General features: G+C 41.2%; 1 protein-coding gene across 1 annotated transcript in view; it reads right to left on the bottom strand.

Moving 5' to 3' along the window:
• The window catches only part of LOC137509098 (semaphorin-6B-like), a 729,870-nt gene that overhangs the window by 23,348 nt on the left and 685,112 nt on the right, over positions 1 to 21,410 (bottom strand). The window contains exon 11 of the mRNA XM_068233804.1: positions 17,440 to 17,520. Coding sequence (XP_068089905.1) covers positions 17,440 to 17,520 — 81 coding nt within the window. The remainder of the gene's footprint in view (positions 1 to 17,439; positions 17,521 to 21,410) is intronic.

The raw sequence follows: 21,410 nt of genomic DNA, 5'->3' as shown, positions 1-21,410 counted from the left end.
ACCACCTTGGAGGTCCTTGCTTTAAGTTTATCTCCAAGTACCTGAAAATAATTTTTGAGGACCTTCCATCTCCCACTAACTTTGTCATTGGTGCCAATGTGTACCATGACAGCTGGGTCTTCCCCAGCCCCACCCAATAATCTGTCAATTCTTTCCGCTACATGCCAAACCCGAGCACCCGGGAGGCAACAGACTGTACGGCTTTCACGGTTTCTTCGACAGATTACCCTATCTGTGCGCCTAATAATTGAATCCCCTACCACCAGGACCTGTCTAGCCTTAGCTGCACTCCTATTCCCTTTCTCGTTACAGCAGTCTGCCCCTTGGTTGCTAAGGAGCACATCCTGCTGCAGCATTGCTACTTCTGAATTATCCTCCCCAATATTACGCAAACAAGCATACTTATTAGTGAGGGACAACTCGGGACTAGCCTCCCTGCCACTTTTTCCCCTACCCCTTCTAACTGTGACCCAACTAGCGGCTACCTCTGCTTCTTGCTCCGGCTTTACTCCACCCACCTCATCTTCACCGATTCCATCCAGTGTCTGGATCGTGAGATCCAAGCTCATCTCCATGTTGTGTATGCGTCTCAGTGTTGCGAGATGCTTATTTAGCTCTGCGACTTCCGCCTCTAACTGAGCAACACGCACACACCCAGGGCAACAGTAAACACCCTCAATCCGCTGATCAAGGCACGCATACATGTCACTGGATGTACACTGTACAGCATAGTCCAACATGATGACTATTGTGTGGGGAAATTTTATTTAAAGTAAACTGTGGCGGTAAAAGTTGAAACGGGAGAGGGAGTGCAGTTCGGGAGTGAGTGCAGCTGGGGTGGAAGAGGGGGAGGGGTGGAGGAGGGGGATTGAGTGAAGTTGGGGTGTAGGAGGGGGAAGGGAGGAGGGGGAGTGAGTGAAGTTGGAGTGGAGGAGGGGGAGTGAGTAAGGTTGGGGTGGAGGAGGGGGAGTGAGTAAAGTTGGGGTGGAGGAGGGGAGGAGGGGGAGTGAGTGAAGCTGGGGTGGAGTCTTCAAAACTTAAAGACTACACTACAACGTGTTAGCACATTCTAACCAATGCAAGGAACCGCAATATTGTTTAAATGTAAGTCCTTACCTGCTTCCTCTCACCACTCTCTTTGTGCCTGTGTTCTAATGCCTGTTTTTAACGCCTTTGCCACTTGTGTCGAAGCCACTTAGTGAGCAAGCCACAGACTGAGCAAGCTCAGTACTGAGTCCTGAAGCTGACCAAATACCTCCTGTTACAGCTAATCCCTCCCCCTAGCTAATTACCTGCCTGTTGCAAGCACACTAGAGAAAAAAAATGTACTTTTTAAAACTTTTAAAACTAACACTTGCTGCTAGATATCTGATGAACTGCAATGCACAAGCCTACCAGATATCAAAGCAGCAAACACAAATTTACAAACAACAGCAATATAATATAATCAGAGCTCACAATTCCCAGCAGTTAAGTGAAACAGCCCTCCACCAAGATTAGAGCTTTGGCCTACACTTCCTGTTTAATATATCACCTGTGTTACAGCTAATCCCTCCCCCTAGCTAATTACCTGCCTGTTGCAAGCACATTAGAGAAAAAAATGTACTTTTAAAACTAATACTTGCTGCTAGATATCTGATGAACTGCAATGCACAAGCCTACCAGATATCAAAGCAGCAAAACACAAATTTACAAACAACAGCAATATAATATAATCAGAGCTCACAATTCCCAGCAGTGAAGTGAAACAGCCCTCCACCAAGATTAGAGCTTTGGCCTACACTTCCTGTTTAATATATCACCTGTGTTACAGCTAATTCCTCCCCCTAGCTAATTACCTGCCTGTTGCAAGCACACTAGAGAAAAAAATGTACTTTTAAAAACTTTTAAAACTAACACTTGCTGCTAGATATCTGATGAACTGCAATGCACACGCCTACCAGATATCAAAGCAGCAAAACACAAATTTACAAACAACAGCAATATAATATAATCAGAGCTCACAATTCCCAGCAGTGAAGTGAAACAGCCCTCCACCAAGATTAGAGCTTTGGCCTACACTTCCTGTTTAATATATCACCTGTGTTACAGCTAATTCCTCCCCCTAGCTAATTACCTGCCTGTTGCAAGCACACTAGAGAAAAAAATGTACTTTTAAAAACTTTTAAAACTAACACTTGCTGCTAGATATCTGATGAACTGCAATGCACAAGCCTACCAGATATCAAAGCAGCAAAACACAAATTTACAAACAACAGCAATATAATATAATCAGAGCTCACAATTCCCAGCAGTTAAGTGAAACAGCCCTCCACCAAGATTAGAGCTTTGGCCTACACTTCCTGTTTAATATATCACCTGTGTTACAGCTAATCCCTCCCCCTAACTAATTACCTGCCTGTTGCAAGCACACTAGAGAAAAAAAAGTACTTTTAAAAACTTTTAAAACTAACACTTGCTGCTAGATATCTGATGAACTGCAATGCACAAGCCTACCAGATATCAAAGCAGCAAAACACAAATTTACAAACAACAGCAATATAATATAATCAGAGCTCACAATTCCCAGCAGTGAAGTGAAACAGCCCTCCACCAAGATTAGAGCTTTGGCCTACACTTCCTGTTTAATATATCACCTGTGTTACAGCTAATCCCTCCCCCTAGCTAATTACCTGCCTGTTGCAAGCACATTAGAGAAAAAAATGTACTTTTAAAACTAATACTTGCTGCTAGATATCTGATGAACTGCAATGCACAAGCCTACCAGATATCAAAGCAGCAAAACACAAATTTACAAACAACAGCAATATAATATAATCAGAGCTCACAATTCCCAGCAGTGAAGTGAAACAGCCCTCCACCAAGATTAGAGCTTTGGCCTACACTTCCTGTTTAATATATCACCTGTGTTACAGCTAATTCCTCCCCCTAGCTAATTACCTGCCTGTTGCAAGCACACTAGAGAAAAAAAAGTACTTTTAAAAACTTTTAAAACTAACACTTGCTGCTAGATATCTGATGAACTGCAATGCACAAGCCTACCAGATATCAAAGCAGCAAAACACAAATTTACAAACAACAGCAATATAATATAATCAGAGCTCACAATTCCCAGCAGTGAAGTGAAACAGCCCTCCACCAAGATTAGAGCTTTGGCCTACACTTCCTGTTTAATATATCACCTGTGTTACAGCTAATTCCTCCCCCTAGCTAATTACCTGCCTGTTGCAAGCACACTAGAGAAAAAAATGTACTTTTAAAAACTTTTAAAACTAACACTTGCTGCTAGATATCTGATGAACTGCAATGCACACGCCTACCAGATATCAAAGCAGCAAAACACAAATTTACAAACAACAGCAATATAATATAATCAGAGCTCACAATTCCCAGCAGTGAAGTGAAACAGCCCTCCACCAAGATTAGAGCTTTGGCCTACACTTCCTGTTTAATATATCACCTGTGTTACAGCTAATTCCTCCCCCTAGCTAATTACCTGCCTGTTGCAAGCACACTAGAGAAAAAAATGTACTTTTAAAAACTTTTAAAACTAACACTTGCTGCTAGATATCTGATGAACTGCAATGCACAAGCCTACCAGATATCAAAGCAGCAAAACACAAATTTACAAACAACAGCAATATAATATAATCAGAGCTCACAATTCCCAGCAGTTAAGTGAAACAGCCCTCCACCAAGATTAGAGCTTTGGCCTACACTTCCTGTTTAATATATCACCTGTGTTACAGCTAATCCCTCCCCCTAACTAATTACCTGCCTGTTGCAAGCACACTAGAGAAAAAAAAGTACTTTTAAAAACTTTTAAAACTAACACTTGCTGCTAGATATCTGATGAACTGCAATGCACAAGCCTACCAGATATCAAAGCAGCAAAACACAAATTTACAAACAACAGCAATATAATATAATCAGAGCTCACAATTCCCAGCAGTGAAGTGAAACAGCCCTCCACCAAGATTAGAGCTTTGGCCTACACTTCCTGTTTAATATATCACCTGTGTTACAGCTAATCCCTCCCCCTAGCTAATTACCTGCCTGTTGCAAGCACATTAGAGAAAAAAATGTACTTTTAAAACTAATACTTGCTGCTAGATATCTGATGAACTGCAATGCACAAGCCTACCAGATATCAAAGCAGCAAAACACAAATTTACAAACAACAGCAATATAATATAATCAGAGCTCACAATTCCCAGCAGTGAAGTGAAACAGCCCTCCACCAAGATTAGAGCTTTGGCCTACACTTCCTGTTTAATATATCACCTGTGTTACAGCTAATTCCTCCCCCTAGCTAATTACCTGCCTGTTGCAAGCACACTAGAGAAAAAAAAGTACTTTTAAAAACTTTTAAAACTAACACTTGCTGCTAGATATCTGATGAACTGCAATGCACAAGCCTACCAGATATCAAAGCAGCAAAACACAAATTTACAAACAACAGCAATATAATATAATCAGAGCTCACAATTCCCAGCAGTGAAGTGAAACAGCCCTCCACCAAGATTAGAGCTTTGGCCTACACTTCCTGTTTAATATATCACCTGTGTTACAGCTAATCCCTCCCCCTAGCTAATTACCTGCCTGTTGCAAGCACATTAGAGAAAAAAATGTACTTTTAAAACTAATACTTGCTGCTAGATATCTGATGAACTGCAATGCACAAGCCTACCAGATATCAAAGCAGCAAAACACAAATTTACAAACAACAGCAATATAATATAATCAGAGCTCACAATTCCCAGCAGTGAAGTGAAACAGCCCTCCACCAAGATTAGAGCTTTGGCCTGCACTTCCTGTTTAATATATCACCTGTGTTACAGCTAATCCCTGCCCCTAGCTAATTACCTGCCTGTTGCAAGCACACTAGAGAAAAAAATGTACTTTTAAAAACTTTTAAAACTAACATTTGCTGCTAGATATCTGATGAACTGCAATGCACAAGCCTACCAGATATCAAAGCAGCAAAACACACATTTACAAACAACAGCAATATAATATAATCAGAGCTCACAATTCCCAGCAGTTAAGTGAAACAGCCCTCCACCAAGATTAGAGCTTTGGCCTACACTTCCTGTTTAATATATCACCTGTGTTACAGCTAATCCCTCCCCCTAGCTAATTACCTGCCTGTTGCAAGCACACTAGAGAAAAAAAAGTACTTTTAAAAACTTTTAAAACTAACACTTGCTGCTAGATATCTGATGAACTGCAATTCACAAGCCTACCAAATATCAAAGCAGCAAAACACAAATTTACAAACAACAGCAATATAATATAATCAGAGCTCACAATTCCCAGCAGTGAAGTGAAACAGCCCTCCACCAAGATGGGGAATTAACTGATTTACAGACATTATTGTTACAACAAGATGAAGGCACTAAGCATGTTACACCACCTCATATGTCTGAGTTAGGCGTCAGTATGGACGTAAGGTATGAGGATGATGAAGTACCTGCTGTTGGTGCAGTTTTTGAGGTGTCTGATACAAGCGAAGTTGTGGAGGATGATTATGATGATGATGATGATGATACTGCCATAGATGTCACGTGGGTTCCCAATAGACAAGATGAACAGGGATATGTAAAAGAGAAACCGAGAGCCCAATAGTGTAATATGTTAAAACAAGTGGAGTATGAAAAGAGTATGAAATTATACTCACAAACCAGGGCTACCTCCAGGCAACCACTGTATAGGCAGGTGAGGAGATTTTCCTGTCCCCACTCAGGATTAAGAAGTCGCTCTCTGTAGACAGCAGAAAAAAGGGGTATCCCCCTCTACCAAGGGTGGATGTGTATGATCAAGCAAGTATAGACCAGAGGCGCCAAAAGTATAAAATCAAAAAATTAAATTTTTTTAAAAAAGCTTTGGAGGCAGTGGTGGACTTACCTCCTGCAAGCAGACCCAAGAGGCTGTATTTATTCAACAAAAGTATTTATTGGGTATACTCCAGGGGGATTTCGCAACGCATTTCACAGGCTTTGCACCCGCTTCCTCAGGCAATACACAATAGGAGCATACATCTATGAACAAAGGCACAATTTTGCGTGTCAAAAACCAAATGCTCATATATAAATAAAAGAACAAAAGCATGTAGTCATATATATCCATTTTTACACTTATATATACATAAAAACATGCAGGCGTGTGTACCTTATCACAGTCATATGTCAGTGAATGATCATATAGGGGCTCATATCATCATCAAACCAGCAGACAAAGGGGGAGGTATTGTCATCTTGAATAGAGATGACTACCTGGAGGAGGCAGAACGATGTCTAGACAATTCATAAAACACCAGTAATGATGAATTTACCCACCAGGTGGCGTAAGAGTCTTGTATAATACACTTCTAGAATATAGAACTACCTGAGTGACGGAAATACCAAAATTTGATAGCATTAATATGTCTTACCCCATATTACAAATGTAATCAACAGACCAAGTAGGTAGTATTATTTAAATTAACTCCTAAGATCAAAATAATCCTTCCCCAATGCGCTGTGAGCGATTACCGCTCCTGTGCCAGACTTGCCCTAAAACGAAATGGCCGCATAACACTCGGCGCATGCGCACTAAGAGTCGCATGACGCCAATGCACGCTACCTTACTTCCAGCGCCCACAACATTACGGACATGCGAATTCCCTGCCCATACAAATACATCACCAAGGCGACTAAATACCTCCAGTCGCTTCCCCACTACGTAACATGACACTGGCCCGCTCCGCTTCCTGATTGGCCAGGAACAGAGAAAAATGACCATATAAACAGTAACACGGGAACCCTCTGGCAACTAGGCGCCAAGCGTGTCACGGACCAATTGCTGGTAAGTGGTTTACCTTCAAAAGATTACTATTTACTTATGGACAACGTTTATCTCTATACCCTAATCCCCACGCTGCTAGAACTTCCCTCTCTGATACTTTGCTGTTATTCTCTCTGTCTCATTCCTCACCCCCAGCCCCCATTCACTGTCTGCCAATCACTCTAAAGAGCATAATGGGTACATTAATCACCCTACTAATCGGTATGAAAAATTCCCATTATATTACACCAAACCTAATCAATCACCTCCACAATGAGCCCCTATATGATCATTCACTGACATATGACTGTGATAAGGTACACACGCCTGCACGTTTTTATGTATATATAAGTGTAAAAACGGATATATATGACTACATGCTTTTGTTCTTTTATTTATATATGAGCATTTGGTTTTTGACACGCAAAATTGTGCCTTTGTTCATAGATGTATGCTCCTATTGTGTATTGCCTGAGGAAGCGGGTGCAAAGCCTGTGAAACGCGTTGCGAAATCCCCCTGGAGTATACTCAATAAATACTTTTGTTGAATAAATACAGCCTCTTGGGTCTGCTTGCAGGAGGTAAGTCCACCACTGCCTCCAAAGCTTTTTTAAAATTTTTTAATTTTTTTGATTTTATACTTTTGGCGCCTCTGGTCTATACTTGCTTGAAGATGAACAGGGGGACAGTTCAGAGGGGGAGTCAGAGAGGAGTAGGAGGAGATGAGTTGCTGAAAGAAGCAGGGGGAGCTCGTCATCAGAAACAGCTCGTGGCTGTGTCCGACGACAGCCAATGGACAGCCAGCCAACATGCCCTTCAAGGTCAGCTGCTGCCACCACCACCACAATGTCATCATCCCAGGGCTCAGCGGTGTGGAATTTTTTTTGTGTGTCTCCCTCAGATGAGAGCAATGCCATCTGTACTCTCTGCCACCAAAATTTGAGTAAGACCCACGTAGGGACAACTGCCTTACGAAGACACATGATGAAAAAGCACAAACTGCAATGGGATGATCACCTGCAGCACACAAACGAAAAGCAGCACACTGTCAGAATTCTAGCAGTTTATTTATGCAGCAAAAGCTGACAGCTGTTTTAAGCTGTTTTAAGTTTTAATGTTCTATGCAAACTTTTATTGTAAACTGTAAAGTTGCGGTACTTCTTTAAAATATTGCTCTTGGACATATCAACATATTCCAGGCTGTGAAATGTATAAGATTATTTTAGTTACAGAAGCTAAAACATTTTTGTTTATGTTACAAACATCTTTCAAATGTCAAGATTATAGGCATATTGTGGATACTGGATTCAATTTTAAAATTACATTACTGCAGCAATCATATATGTATATTTGCTCAAATATTACACATACATATTATTAATCTAAATGTTAATAATCAGTACAGTCCTTCTAAAGAAAGAAATAGTTATTATTAAACTCTATAATTACATATAATTTATTACTTTGAATTACATTTTAAGCTGGATTCTGCTAGTAAAAGTATTGAGACGCATATTAGCAAGAATATAATGCCATGGTTTGACTATGAAACATTCTGGAATGTAAATAATGAACTTATGCAAGGTTGTCCCATATTTAGGACAATTATGCCACCTGCCAGTCTTACAAAAATAATATTCTTAATACGGCTTGTTATTTATATGTTTAAATGATAACATCTGCCGGTGGATATTATTAAATGCATTCTTCAAAAGAAAGACAAATATATATAAGGTATATTAGGTTTTAATGTGCAATTATATCTTATTTGATTAATTGTTTTAAGAAGAATTATATAATACGTTTTATATTTGAATAAGCCCTGTATGTTTCAATAAGCCTTAAATTGCTGAAGACTATTATAGGTCTGTGTTAGTGTCAACCTGACCAATCTTATGTTTGGAAAAGGACAGACACATTCCAAACTAATTAGCAGAAGGACACATTATCAAAAATGTGTCATGAATGTTTGAAAGTCCAAATGTCTGGGCAAATGTCTGGGCAAATAAGTCAACCAGCAGACAAGATAGCTGGTGACGTCCATTTTTAATTAACTGCGTCAAATATGACCCAATATCAAATGTCAGAATTTGTAAACACTCCAAATGACGTTAATTCTCACAATATAAGGTATTAAAAAAATTTATGGTTATTTTAAATGTCAACTATTTACAGTATTCAAAACAAAGATAGCATTTGACGCATGGAAGCTTCAGCCAATCAGAACCTGTGATTTAGGGAAATTCCAGATTAGGCAGCCATATTGCATCCAAATACTATAAAAGTAGGAGCTAAAAGTTCATAGTTTGCACTAGCCCATCAATTTCCTGAGAAGACACACAAGACAGAAGCTACCTTCCCACACGTGGTTCTAGATGCTGAAGAGATGACAGAGAAGTGGTAATATGCTTAATATTCTGGTGATTTACTTTATTAATTTTTCAGCATTAAGTTCTGTTATGATGTTAGCAAGAAGTTTTTTTAGAAGCTATTTGTTATGCTATTTCTTTAAGAAGATTACTACAAGTTTAACACAGCTACTAGATACACAGCTATTGATACAGATGAGACTACTTTTGATCTTATTCTACATAACACAACTGTTATATTCTTTTTTGAATGTACTTTAATCATATACTGAGTGCTCTGATTCATTTCAAGGTATACCGTCAATCTATAATTACTGTTACCCCACTATGCTGGATTTTTATGACAGCAACGCTTTAAAGGCTGGTCCTTTACTGAGTTAGCAATCATGAAAAGGGCAAGAACCGCTCAGGTTTTTGACAGTTGGCGCCCAACAGTTGATGGGTATCTTGATTGTTATCTTGAAATACACTTTCTATGGTGGAAGCGATAAGAGAATAAAAAAGTACTTACACAAATAAGTACGAAGCATCCAAAATCTGAAGCAAAGAAGGAAGATATTCTTATGCTTTAAAGAGAATCTGTATTGTTAAAATCGCACAAAAGTAAACATACCAGTGCGTTAGGGGACATCTCCTATTACCCTCTGACACAATTTCGCCACTCCTTGCGGCATTAAAAGTGGTTAAAAACAGTTTTAAAAAGTTTGTTTATAAACAAACAAAATGGCCACCAAAACAGGAAGTAGGTTGATGTACAGTATGTCCACACATAGAAAATACATCCATACACAAGCAGGCTGTATACAGCCTTCCTTTTGAATCTCAAGAGATTATTTGTGTGTTTCTTTCCCCCTGTCCCATGCACTGAAGTTTCAGGCTGCTTGTTTCTTCCTGCAAACAGCTTTGCCCTTGTCTGTAATTCTTCAGTATGTGAAAGCCCAGCCAGCTCAGAGGACGATTTATCCAGCTTGTAAAAGATAAGAGAGAAGAGAGAAGCTGCTCTAATCCTAAATAACGCACAGGCAGTATGCATACAGGGGCCTGGAAGGGGGAGTTCATAGCAGAACCACAACACTGAAGAACTTGGTAGCCTTCCAGACACAGGCCGACAAGTCTGACAGGGGAAAGATACGTTGATTTATTACAGAGACAGTGATAGTATAAAGTGCTGCAGTAAGCCAAAACACATTAGAATAGCTTTTTGAACTTGTAGGATGATAAAAAAAACAGGATGCAATTTTTGTTACGGAGTCTCTTTAAAGTCTCACAGAAGAAAATTGTTAATGAGCACATTCAGTTTATAGTCTACGAAAAGACTTAGAAGAGAAAATAAATATGTTGGCCTCCTCTTCCTCCTTCAGGTGCAGCATCTTCAGCCACTTTATCCCTTGCACCTTGAAAGCCACCCTCCTCCACTCTGCCTCTCACCTTGAGCGGGTTTCCTGCTCCTCTGCCCACAGCAGCCAGGTGTCCGTTAGGGAAAATTTTGAGCGGAAGAAGCCAATGTCTGCCAGTCACCCCCTTGCTTTCCAGCCTGTTGATGGACCCCCATATAAAAAAAACTCAATGGGAATGACCTGTACTGGGTGGCAACGCTACTAGACCCTCGGTATAAGCACAAAGTAGTGGAGATGTTACCAAATTTACGGAAGGCAGAAAGGATGCAGCACTTGCAGAACAAGCTGGCAAGTATGCTTTACAGTGCCTTTAAGGGTGATGTCACAGCACAGCGGAATAAAGGTGCCACTGCCAGTAATCTTGTTTCTCCTCCCATGTCCATGCAGGCAAGACGCTCTAGCGATCTCATGGTGATCTCGGCCATGCGGAAATTCTTTAGTCCAACTCCTCGCCTTAGTTCTTCCGGATCCACCCTCCACCAACGCCTCGAACGGCAGGTAGCCGACTACCTTGCCTTAAGTATGGATATAGACACTCTGAGCAGCAATTAACCCCTGGACTACTGGGTGCGCAGGCTTGACCTGTGGACAGAGCTGTCACAATTTGCCATCAGACTTCTGGCTTGCCCTGCCTCAAGCGTCCTGTCAGATAGGACCTTCAGCGCAGCTGGAGGCATTATCAGTGAGAAGAGAAGTCGCCTAGGTCAAAAAAGTGTTCAGTACCTCACCTTTATTAAAATGAATGAGGCATGTATCCCTGAGGGCTACTGCCTGCCCAGAGACCCCCCACACAGCATCTCTGCCTGCCCCAAGACTAAGTCGGTCCCCACACAGCATCTCTGCCTGCAGGCTGCACTTGGTAGATTCCTGAATTCTTAAGGTCGTAGCGGCCGCTAACAAAAAGGAGAATCATTTTTCTGGTGCGTATACATGCCTGCCTAATTTTTCTGGCTGCACTGCGGCTGCAACAACAAAACAAAAGGCATGTACATGTGTCAATTCCCCTTCGTGATCGTTACCTTGCAGCGATGAAGGGGCTTGTGTATCACAATAAAGCAATGACATATGATAGTGTGTTGGGGGGCATACCTGACCCAAGATAATAAGGTTGTTGCTTCATTGTGGACAGCCCAAATTCAATCAGCTGGACAGTCACTGTTGTTCTGTCATTGAGCTACCTCAGCCCGACCATATGGGCTTGAAAACCGCCATTGTGCGCACCAGTCCAGCACGGCCATCACTACACAAACAGCTGTTTGTGGTGCGTTATACAGTGAGTTTGGTCTGTCAGTATAAAGCAGTACACTACTGATCCATGTCTACACACGCAAGATGTTTTCAAGCACTTTATGCCTCCAATTTAGGAATGCAATGTGATTTCTGCCCTTTAGGGATTATAACGCTGCTGTGCGTCAAATCCGTAATTTTCCCCGGGACTTTTTGCTTGTATCCCACTCCGCCATCCCCCCTCCAGGTGTTAAACCCCTTGAAAAATCTATTCCATCACTCTGTTTGCCCTCATACTGCACGGAAGTGGTAAAATTGGCCAATCAAGGGCAAATCAAAATTGAATGTGTGTACACAGCCTAAGCTACCAAGGTAATCTGATTATAGAATGAGTTCACTAAGGGTGCATACACACATCCAATTTTGATTAGACAATCGCACACCAATTTTACCACCTTTAGGTAGTATGATGGACAGCAGATTTTGAAGCATGCATGAAAAAAGGTGCACAGAAAAAAATAGTGTAGCTGGATTACAAATTGGCACGACTGGATAATGAAATCTTGTTAAAAAAAAACTGTTTGTTTTCAAGTGGGTGTAAAGTGAAACCTGAAGAGATAAGCAACATTTTAGAAAAGATGGGAAATCAAAATGAAAAGATATTTACTTTAACCACTTTGCATCCAGACCTTGACCCACATGCAATTCTCTTTTTCTCCTGAGTTTTCTCCTAGGTAATATTTTCACACCCTGTCATAAAATGCATTTTGAACCACCAGCAAGCAAGAAAATACTTAAAATAACTTTAATAGTAATTTTTCACCTACTTTTTGGTATTTTTTCAATTGTAAAATGCTTAAAAGTTTTTCACTGTGAACTGAGAAAATAAAAGTATTTTTAATGGTATTATTGGGTCAGGGAACATATATTTGCTTTCGCCAAGTAGTGCTGCAGCAGATAGTGCCGGAGGTTTTGCACAGGAGCAAGCCCAATATCTATGATTTTCAGTTCCAAGAAAAAATCAGCTGAATCATCACATAGCAGACATACAGGATCTTCTCAAAAAATTAGCATATTGTGATAAAGTTCATTATTTTCTGTAATGTACTGATAAACATTAGATTTTCATATATTTTAGATTCAAATACACACAACTGAAGTAGTTCAAGCCTTTTATTGTTTTAATATTGATGATTTTGGCATACAGCTCATGAAAACCAAAATTTCCTATCTCAAAAAATTAGCATATTTCATCCGACCAATAAAAGAAAAGTGTTTTTAAAAGAAAAAAAAAGTCAACCTTCAAATAATTATGTTCAGTTATGCACTCAATACTTGGTCGGGAATCCTTTTGCAGAAATTACTGCTTTAATGCGGCGTGGCATGGAGGCAATCAGCCTGTGGCACTGCTCAGGTGTTATGGAGGCCCCAGGATGCTTCGATAGCGGCCTTAAAGTGAACCTAAAGTCACCCGAAAAAAATGAGATTAACTCACCTGGGGCTTCCCTCAGCCCCCTGCAGACGATCGGTGCCCTCGCAGCTCCGCTCCGATGTCCCAGGACCCGCCGGCGAGCACTTCCGGTTTGGCCGTCACCGGCCGACAGGCATGGGAACGCGAGTGATTGTTCGCGTTCCCAGCCTGTATATCGCCCCCTATGCTGCTATTGCGGCCTCCTGGGTTGGGTCTTGCGTCTATCAACTTTCTCTTCACAATATCCCACAGATTCTCTATGGGGTTCAGGTCAGGAGAGTTGGCAGGCCAATTGAGCACAGTAATACCATGGTCAGTAAACCATTTACCAGTGGTTTTGGCACTGTGAGCAGGTGCCAGGTCGTGCTGAAAAATGAAATCTTCATCTCCATAAAGCTTTTCAGCAGATGGAAGCATGAACCCACTTTTGAACCAGAAACAGCGGCAGAAGCTCCTGAATTGGGCTACAGAGAAGCAGCACTGGACAGTTGCTCAGTGGTCCAAAGCACTTTTTTTCGGATGAAAGCAACTTTTACATGTCATTCGGAAATCAAGGTGCCAGAGTCTGGAGGAAGACTGGGAAGAGGGAAATGCCAAAATGCCTAAAGTCCAGTGTCAAGTACCAAAAGTCAGTGATGGTCTGGAATGCCATGTCAGCTGCTGGTGTTGGTCCACTGTGTTTTATCAAGGGCAGGGTCAATGCAGCTAGCTATCAGGAGATTTTGGAGCACTTCATGCTTCCATCTGGGGAGGTAAGTCCACCCTTACCCCCCTGATTTTACTGTTTTTAAATCGTTTCCTGGTTTTTATTCTGCTGGCGCCTCTGTATCCATTGCACATTTTTTTTTTTAATTGGAATAGATGCGTGAGGGGGGCGTGAGAGCTTGGCTAATAATTTCCCCGACTTATTACCATATTAGTAAAATTTGGCAGCCATTCTATCCCTAGTATAAAGTTCCCTCCTATGCAGCCAGTATTCATAGTTGCTCTTCACCTCCATCCAAATATCTTTGTCTTTCCTTGTCCCTGAGGTTTTGTAGGTATTATAAGCCTTACGAACGTTCTCAACTGCTGAATTATATTCCTGTTGAACTGTCTTTTTCCTCTGTGCCAAATGATTCATTATATGACCTCTAAGGACCGCTTTCGCTGTGTCCCAAAACAATGCATTTTCTTTTGTGTGCTATTTAAATCTGCATACTCCAGCCAACATTCCCTAAATGACCCAGCAAAACTTTCTTCTTCATATAGATATCCGGGGAATCTCCATATATAATCTTGGAATATTATCTGCTAAAGTCAAGGCTACCGGGCTATGGTCTGAAATGACCATGTCTAAGATATTTGCACTTACCGTATTACTTTTGCTACACAGCTGACATCTATAAAAAATATAGTCAATTCTCGACATTGTGTGATGGACCGCAGAGAAATGCGTGAACTCCCCATCTATTGGGTGTAGTAGACGCCACGTGTCGACTAATAGGTTGTTGACTATAAATTGGCTGAGAATTTAACGTTTGTTAAGTTTTTTGGGTGTTTTTTCCTGTCTATCTTCCAGTGCTTGTGCTATACAATTAAAGTCTCCCCCGACTACACAATTTGTAAGAGGTCTAGTTGCCAATTTTTCATTTATTTCCTGAAAGAACATTGCATTATCTTGGTTTGGTCCATACACGTTGACAATGTCATAAATTTCACCCCTAATCTATAACTGCAAAATAGATATTCTCCCCTGATCATCAGTCTCATGCGACATAATTTCGCAATCCAAGTTTTTATGTATATGAGTCAAAACCCCTGCCTTTCTCCCCACAGCTGCAGAACCCACACATTTACCAACCCACAGTTTCTGCATAAATTTAAGCTGATCACAAGATAGATGGGTCTCCTGTAACAGAGCTACATCAGCTTTTAACCGTTTAAGATGTTTTAAGACTTTTGATCACTTACATGGGGATCTAAGGCCTTTTACATTCCATGTTATTATCTTAACCATTATCCAACAAGTAAAAGTTTGTCAGATGTGCAACAAGAATACCTTCTTTTTTTTCCCTTAGCAACCGGAGCAAGGCATGCAAAACATACTTTTTAACTTTTATCACAGTCCCCAATGTGATTTTAACTTTTATCACTTTTATCACAGTTCCCAACACAGGCAAAACTTTCAAAAAACTGAATATGAGCACAGGTCATTTTGCCCCTGCACTTATTGTGAGAATTATTATCAGTCATTGGACTTCTCTTCTTCCCTGAAAGGAACCACCCCTACTGCAGCTTCTCCCCCCCCCCCCCCCAGTCCAGTGCTCAAAAAGTCATTCTTATAAAGAAAGATAATAAAGATAATAAACTTATATTTTTGCTTAATAAACCTGCTCCTGGGTAGTCCGTGATCCCATTCAAGTGTGTTCATCTTTTTCCTTCTTCTTCATTTTCCTGGCAGGCGTGCTGTCACCATTTTGCGTTTGTGCGTCATGGCTGGCTGTTCGCGGTGAGAGTTGGGATGGAGATGCGTCATCACTGCACAGGTTCTGAAGAAAGTCCTCAGCTTCCTCATGTGTTTTAAAGAACCATGTATTTTCCTCACAATCGGTAACTTTCAGCAAAGCTGGATACAGTAGTGCAAATTTAAGATTCATTTTGTATAGAGATGTACACACTGTACTGAACAGCTTCCTCTTTCGCGATACTTCTGCAGAAAAGTCTTGAAACACCAGTATAGTGTTATTTTTAAACACCACTTTCTCCCTCCTTGCCTTATATGCCGTTAAAATGGCTGCTTTATCCTCGTAATCAAGATATTGGTCCATAGCAATTCTAGGTTTAGTGAGGGGGGCTCCGTCCTTAGTTTTAAGGGTGCCCACCCTGTGCACCCTTTCAGTTTTGCACGTATGTGTTATTCTCAGTATTTGTGGAAGGATTTGTTCACAAAATTCCTTGAGCTTGCTCGGAGTTACCGATTCCGGCAGGCCTGCTAATCTCAAATTGTTCCAACGTGACCTATTCTCAAGGTTGTCTAGGTTCTCAGTGTATTGTGCATTTTGTTTTATCACATCTCTCAATTTAGTGTTAACATTTTCAAGCTCGTCTTCACAGAGACAAAGCCTTTTTTCCGTTTCAGTGATCCTCCCCGTACAGGCTGCCATATCTGCACTTAGGTCCCCCATAGTGCGTGTGATAGTTTCCTCAATAAGTTCTGAGAGGCAGGGGGAGAGGTAGCTAACCACCTCCTTAGCCAAGTGTTCATAGTTTATAAGCGGTATCTGAGTGGCTTGTGGGGTCTCCGGCCAGTCCATTTCAGAGTCAAGGCTTTTCTCCTCTGTATCGACAGACGCTATCTTGGATTGCCTCGTGGGCTTAGCTGGGTCCTGCTTTGTTGTTGAGCGTGTCAAATACCGCTCCATCGCCACTTTCGGCGCCTCCCTCCGGTCTCCTGGGCTATGTTCCCTCTTGATCACGGTTGTGGGGGTCCCACGTGTGCGATCTGGGGGGAGAGAATCCCTTCTCTTAGCGGAGCGCTGCCGCGGACGTCCTGCTGCTCGGGTACCGGAACCGGAAGTTGAGTCCACTATGTTCTTACAAATAAAAGGGAGGTTTTTCTTTTGTGATATTAATATGCTCTAGTTTTATTACCTGTATAGACAGTGACACAGTGTAAAACAGGAAGCGGTGGAGAGGCAGGTCTCCTGAAGGAGCACCACATCTATGCAAGATTTTAAATAATTTGTAATAATTACGTTTACATTCTTTTATGTAGTGATCCAAAGTCCTGAATATTATGCAATATTCATTTTAAGATTATTTGAGTCATGTATTATGGTGCCTCTCATTGGTATCCTGTATATATTTATTCTCTCTTGAGCAGCAGGTATCTGGGGTAGAAAGGTCATTAAGAAAGCATTGTACACTTGCCTTGTAGTTCCATATAGACACATCAGATTGGAGCTTTGTAATTTCAGGTCCATAATAGAGATACACATCTATCTAAGTTTTATATGTGTTATGTAATTTTTCTAAAACAAAAATGTATGTAACTTTAAATAATACCATAATCCTCCGTGCATACCAGTTATCTCATAAACTGAATATCAAAGCTAAGGATAGTTAGAGTTAAATTTCAGTCATGTGTGTAAGGTAGGTTTATGCTTACCAGGTTTTAAGTGGTGTAAAAATGCAGACACTGTTCTCTGGATCCCAAGCACAGTAAGGGTCACGAGTACCCAGGCAACTTCTGTGAACAAAAAAAAAAAAATGTTTTATTTCATAAAACATGCAGAACCTAGTTTACAAAGCTGAGGGATTGCAGACTGATGCCTTCCTTAGTGCTGCCACAAGCAGGTAAGTGATAGCGGTATACAGAAAGTGTGAGCTATCACACTGTTATGTGTACCTAGAGCTGTACCCAACTACTGCTGCAGCTGTGCAGGACTCTATTAATATGAATATATGTACAAGTTCCTTTCTATATATTTAAAACCATTGCACTGGCCAGATGGCACCCATCAGCACTTTTATCAAATAAATAAGTGGCAGTCATGCAAACAATGACACTTTTGACAGCACTGCTCATAGACGCATAGTGTGTCAAAAGTAGGACTTCATCAATATTTTTTTTTTTTAATTATTAGTTCCAATGGTATTTACTGAAGAAAAGAATCACAAAAATCAGAAGAATTGCTTTTATTCACCAAGTACGCCAAATTACGTACCCAGAATTGTTTGTGGTACACATGGTAAAGGCAAAGGAACAATGGAAGACAAAGAGTAGGCAGCATGAGAGATGGTTATAATACAGGCACAGAATTTAGAAGCATACAGAACATAGAGTGAGGGACAAGTCCTGCTCATGTCAGTGATAGAGGAATGCAAGAACCAGTCACTCAAAGTCCTGCTCAGTAGTGCTTAGAGTCCTGCTGGCAGGCTAAGCTGGCAGGGGGAGCTGGAGTTCAGTATATAGAAAGCCTGGGGGGAAAAGGTGCTCGCTCCTGCACCTGGTGGTTGTGGAGGGGATAGCTCTAAAGCGGTGGCCCGATGGGAGGACCTGAAAGGAGCGACTGCCGAGGTGAGAGATCGTGTGAGATCTTGGTGGCCCTCGTTCTCATTCTGGAACAGGGGTGTAAGGCCCACGGTCGCAGGGGTCACTGCTGCGACTGGGACTGTGCACGTCACGTCAGAAAATGCTACCTCGTCGAGTTGCGCGGCCCTACTCATGAGGTCTGTGAATATGTGCTATACTAATGACAGTGCCTGGCACTGCCCCCAGAACTTCTCTGCCCCTCAGTTGCTTCACTCACCTTCTTCCAACTGGCTGTTCCTAAGGCTGACTCAGCGCTTAATGGAAGCTACAGTGTGGCAGGGCTGTCCTCAATCTGGCTGACCCCGCCTCCAGACTTCCCCTTTGTCATCTCAACTAACTTCCTCCGTGGCAGCCAGGTACACAGGCAAGAAGACAGCTTCTTGTTCAGGTGGGAGGATTGCAGGAAATGTGTTTCTGAACATCTCCCTGTGCTAGGTTCAACTGCTGCTGCAAGTTTCTCACTTCCCTCTTACTAGTTACTCTATTAAATGTACACGACCCCTGTGTTCTGTGTACCACAAGTCTGCTAGTGTGTATGACACAGATCCTGCTGCCTGCCACAAATGCTGACTGCCAGATGGAGTTAAAAATCAGCCCTGGGCTCTACATCCAGTGCCAAGTTTACATTAGTGAGTGGCAACCCGACATTGTTGTTTCTGGGTCTTTGCTACCCCCATCAGTACACATTTTTCCCCCTTCATATCATTACTTCATCAGTCCCATTCCATTTATGAGCCTCTTGACCATTCCCATTTTGCTGTGGGGTTCTTGCAGGGTACATTTATGTGTGAATCTCCACTCACTTGGATGCCTGTCCCAAGTGTGTGATCTGACTGCACTTTGACCCCGGTGCCTGCATGCCTGTCCCAGGTGTTTGCCTCCTTTGTTATCATTGCAGTCTACAAACTCCCTGATGCAATCTTCCTGGGTGAGTACTGTGGCCTGCAGTTGATGGCTAGGAGCTCAACATCAGGAGTACAGCCTTTGCTGAGAATGGTGGTGTTGGTGCACCAGCCGTTGCTGATGAAGAAGCACAGGCCACTGCCTCGCTTTTTACCAGAGATGTCATGTGATCACAATCAGCGCAGAGGAGGTCCAAGCCTGGCACTTACAGAGAGGTATTGGGGATGTTGTTGTTCAGCCAGGTCTAAACTTGGGTCTTTCTACCAATCCAGGGTTTGCTGCCATGTAGTAGGGGGCAGTTCGTCCACCTTGTCGGGGAGTGGAAATATGTTCACTAGGAGACTGTGGTGGGAGACTGTAGGCCCTTTTAAGTTTTACAAGGGCGGCAGCCCTTCTCCCCTATGGCAACGTTTCCTCGGAGTGCGTATGGTACTGCCAGTCAGGTGTTTGATGTAGGAGTTGACAATGTCCCACAAGGGTATTCCTTACCAAACTAGAAAAGAAAACCATGGTATATACGGTAATATAAGAAATACAGCAACTCATGGTATAGAAGAATCTATAATATTTTATTTAGATTCATATCCCAATCTAGATAAAAACAAACACTGACACCACATGCACAAGAAAGGGAACCTGCAATGTAGAATGAATCACAGTTTGTACAAATGAATATATATAAAATATATATAATATACAGTATATAATAATATATGAGTCAGCACCACAAATATATAATCACAAATATCAGATCACAACACTGAATAAATCAGTGACCTACATCTCCAAGATAGCAATAGTATAAATATAACCAGTACGGCAACATGAGAAAAGATAAAACCACTATGCTAATTACCACTGGAAACAGCTAGTAACCCCTCGTGTGTAAATGGTCATGCAGGACCTAACATGCATCGCATCTATAAGATGCTTCTTCGGAGATAAAAACATAAAAAGCCAGGTGCCCTAAATACTTCCAGGACAACGCCGCAGATCGCGATCGCATGTATCGAGGGGCATGGCCACACACCTCAGCATCGGCCTTCTCCGCTCGGCAGTGTATTGAGGAGACAGCGCTCTTTCCAGGCTTTGCATTAGAAGAAATTAAATTAGAATCCCCCAATGAGTGATGGAAATAAGGAATAAATAGATAAAGATATAATACGCAAAGTCATTAATTATGGTCAATAAAGGTACTGGAAACTCAAAGCGTAATACATATGTATGAGGGGGAAAACAGGAGGAATACGAGGACATCTACTGATGGGATTGCATAAAGATCCAAAAAATCCCGAATGTATAGACAATGAAATAAATAAATCTAAGTAAATAGACCCCAAATATATTAATATACAATGGGTAATCAGATGAGTGATACAAAAATAGGAAAATATACAAAGTCTCAACACATATAAAAGATATACAAAAGATTATTGATTATGTGAATAAAGTGCTCCATGCTTGAATCAAAGACGCCTCAGCGAATCAGTGAGGATGTGCAAAATAGTCTATAAGAAAGTGAAAATTCCATAAATATCAGAAAATATGTATGGCATAAATCAATGGACATATAATGATTCAGAACTGTCAATACTTACATCCAGACAGTCTCAATCACGAAATGCATATAAAGTGCAAAAAGTGCAGTAAATCAAACACTGGTTCCAAGGCAAGAAAACGTAAATAGGATAGGAAAAGGAAGGAAAATAAATTAAGTCCTGTACTCACAACCAACAAAGTGCTGCTGATAAAGTGCATAAGAATGTAACAAAACCGGTATTTAAACCGGTTAGAAAATTGTGAAAAACTCATATAATAGTGAACAAACAAAAAACAGTGTGAGTAATCCTAAAGTGCAAATATCTCGAAATGCCAAGTATCCTATTCAAAGGAGAAAAGTAATTTATTGCTCATTTTACTCTGCAAAAAATGTACTCGTTTGCACATATTTTACATTTTACTATTTTTTGCCATAGTGCCCCTTTAAGTCTCATAGGGCTTCTGGTTTGTAACCTATAGATCCATCTCAGATCTGCACGTAGAAGTCTATTACTGATATCACCTCCTCTTTTGTTAAGTTTAATTGTTTCCCAACCACAGAAGAGCCAGTACCTACGTAAGCCACCATGCATGTTGACAGC

This window comes from Hyperolius riggenbachi, chromosome 1 (genome assembly GCF_040937935.1).
Source record: "Hyperolius riggenbachi isolate aHypRig1 chromosome 1, aHypRig1.pri, whole genome shotgun sequence".
Lineage (NCBI taxonomy): Eukaryota > Metazoa > Chordata > Amphibia > Anura > Hyperoliidae > Hyperolius > Hyperolius riggenbachi.
Note: the sequence above shows the minus strand (reverse complement) of the source record. Positions and strands in the feature narration are given on the sequence as shown.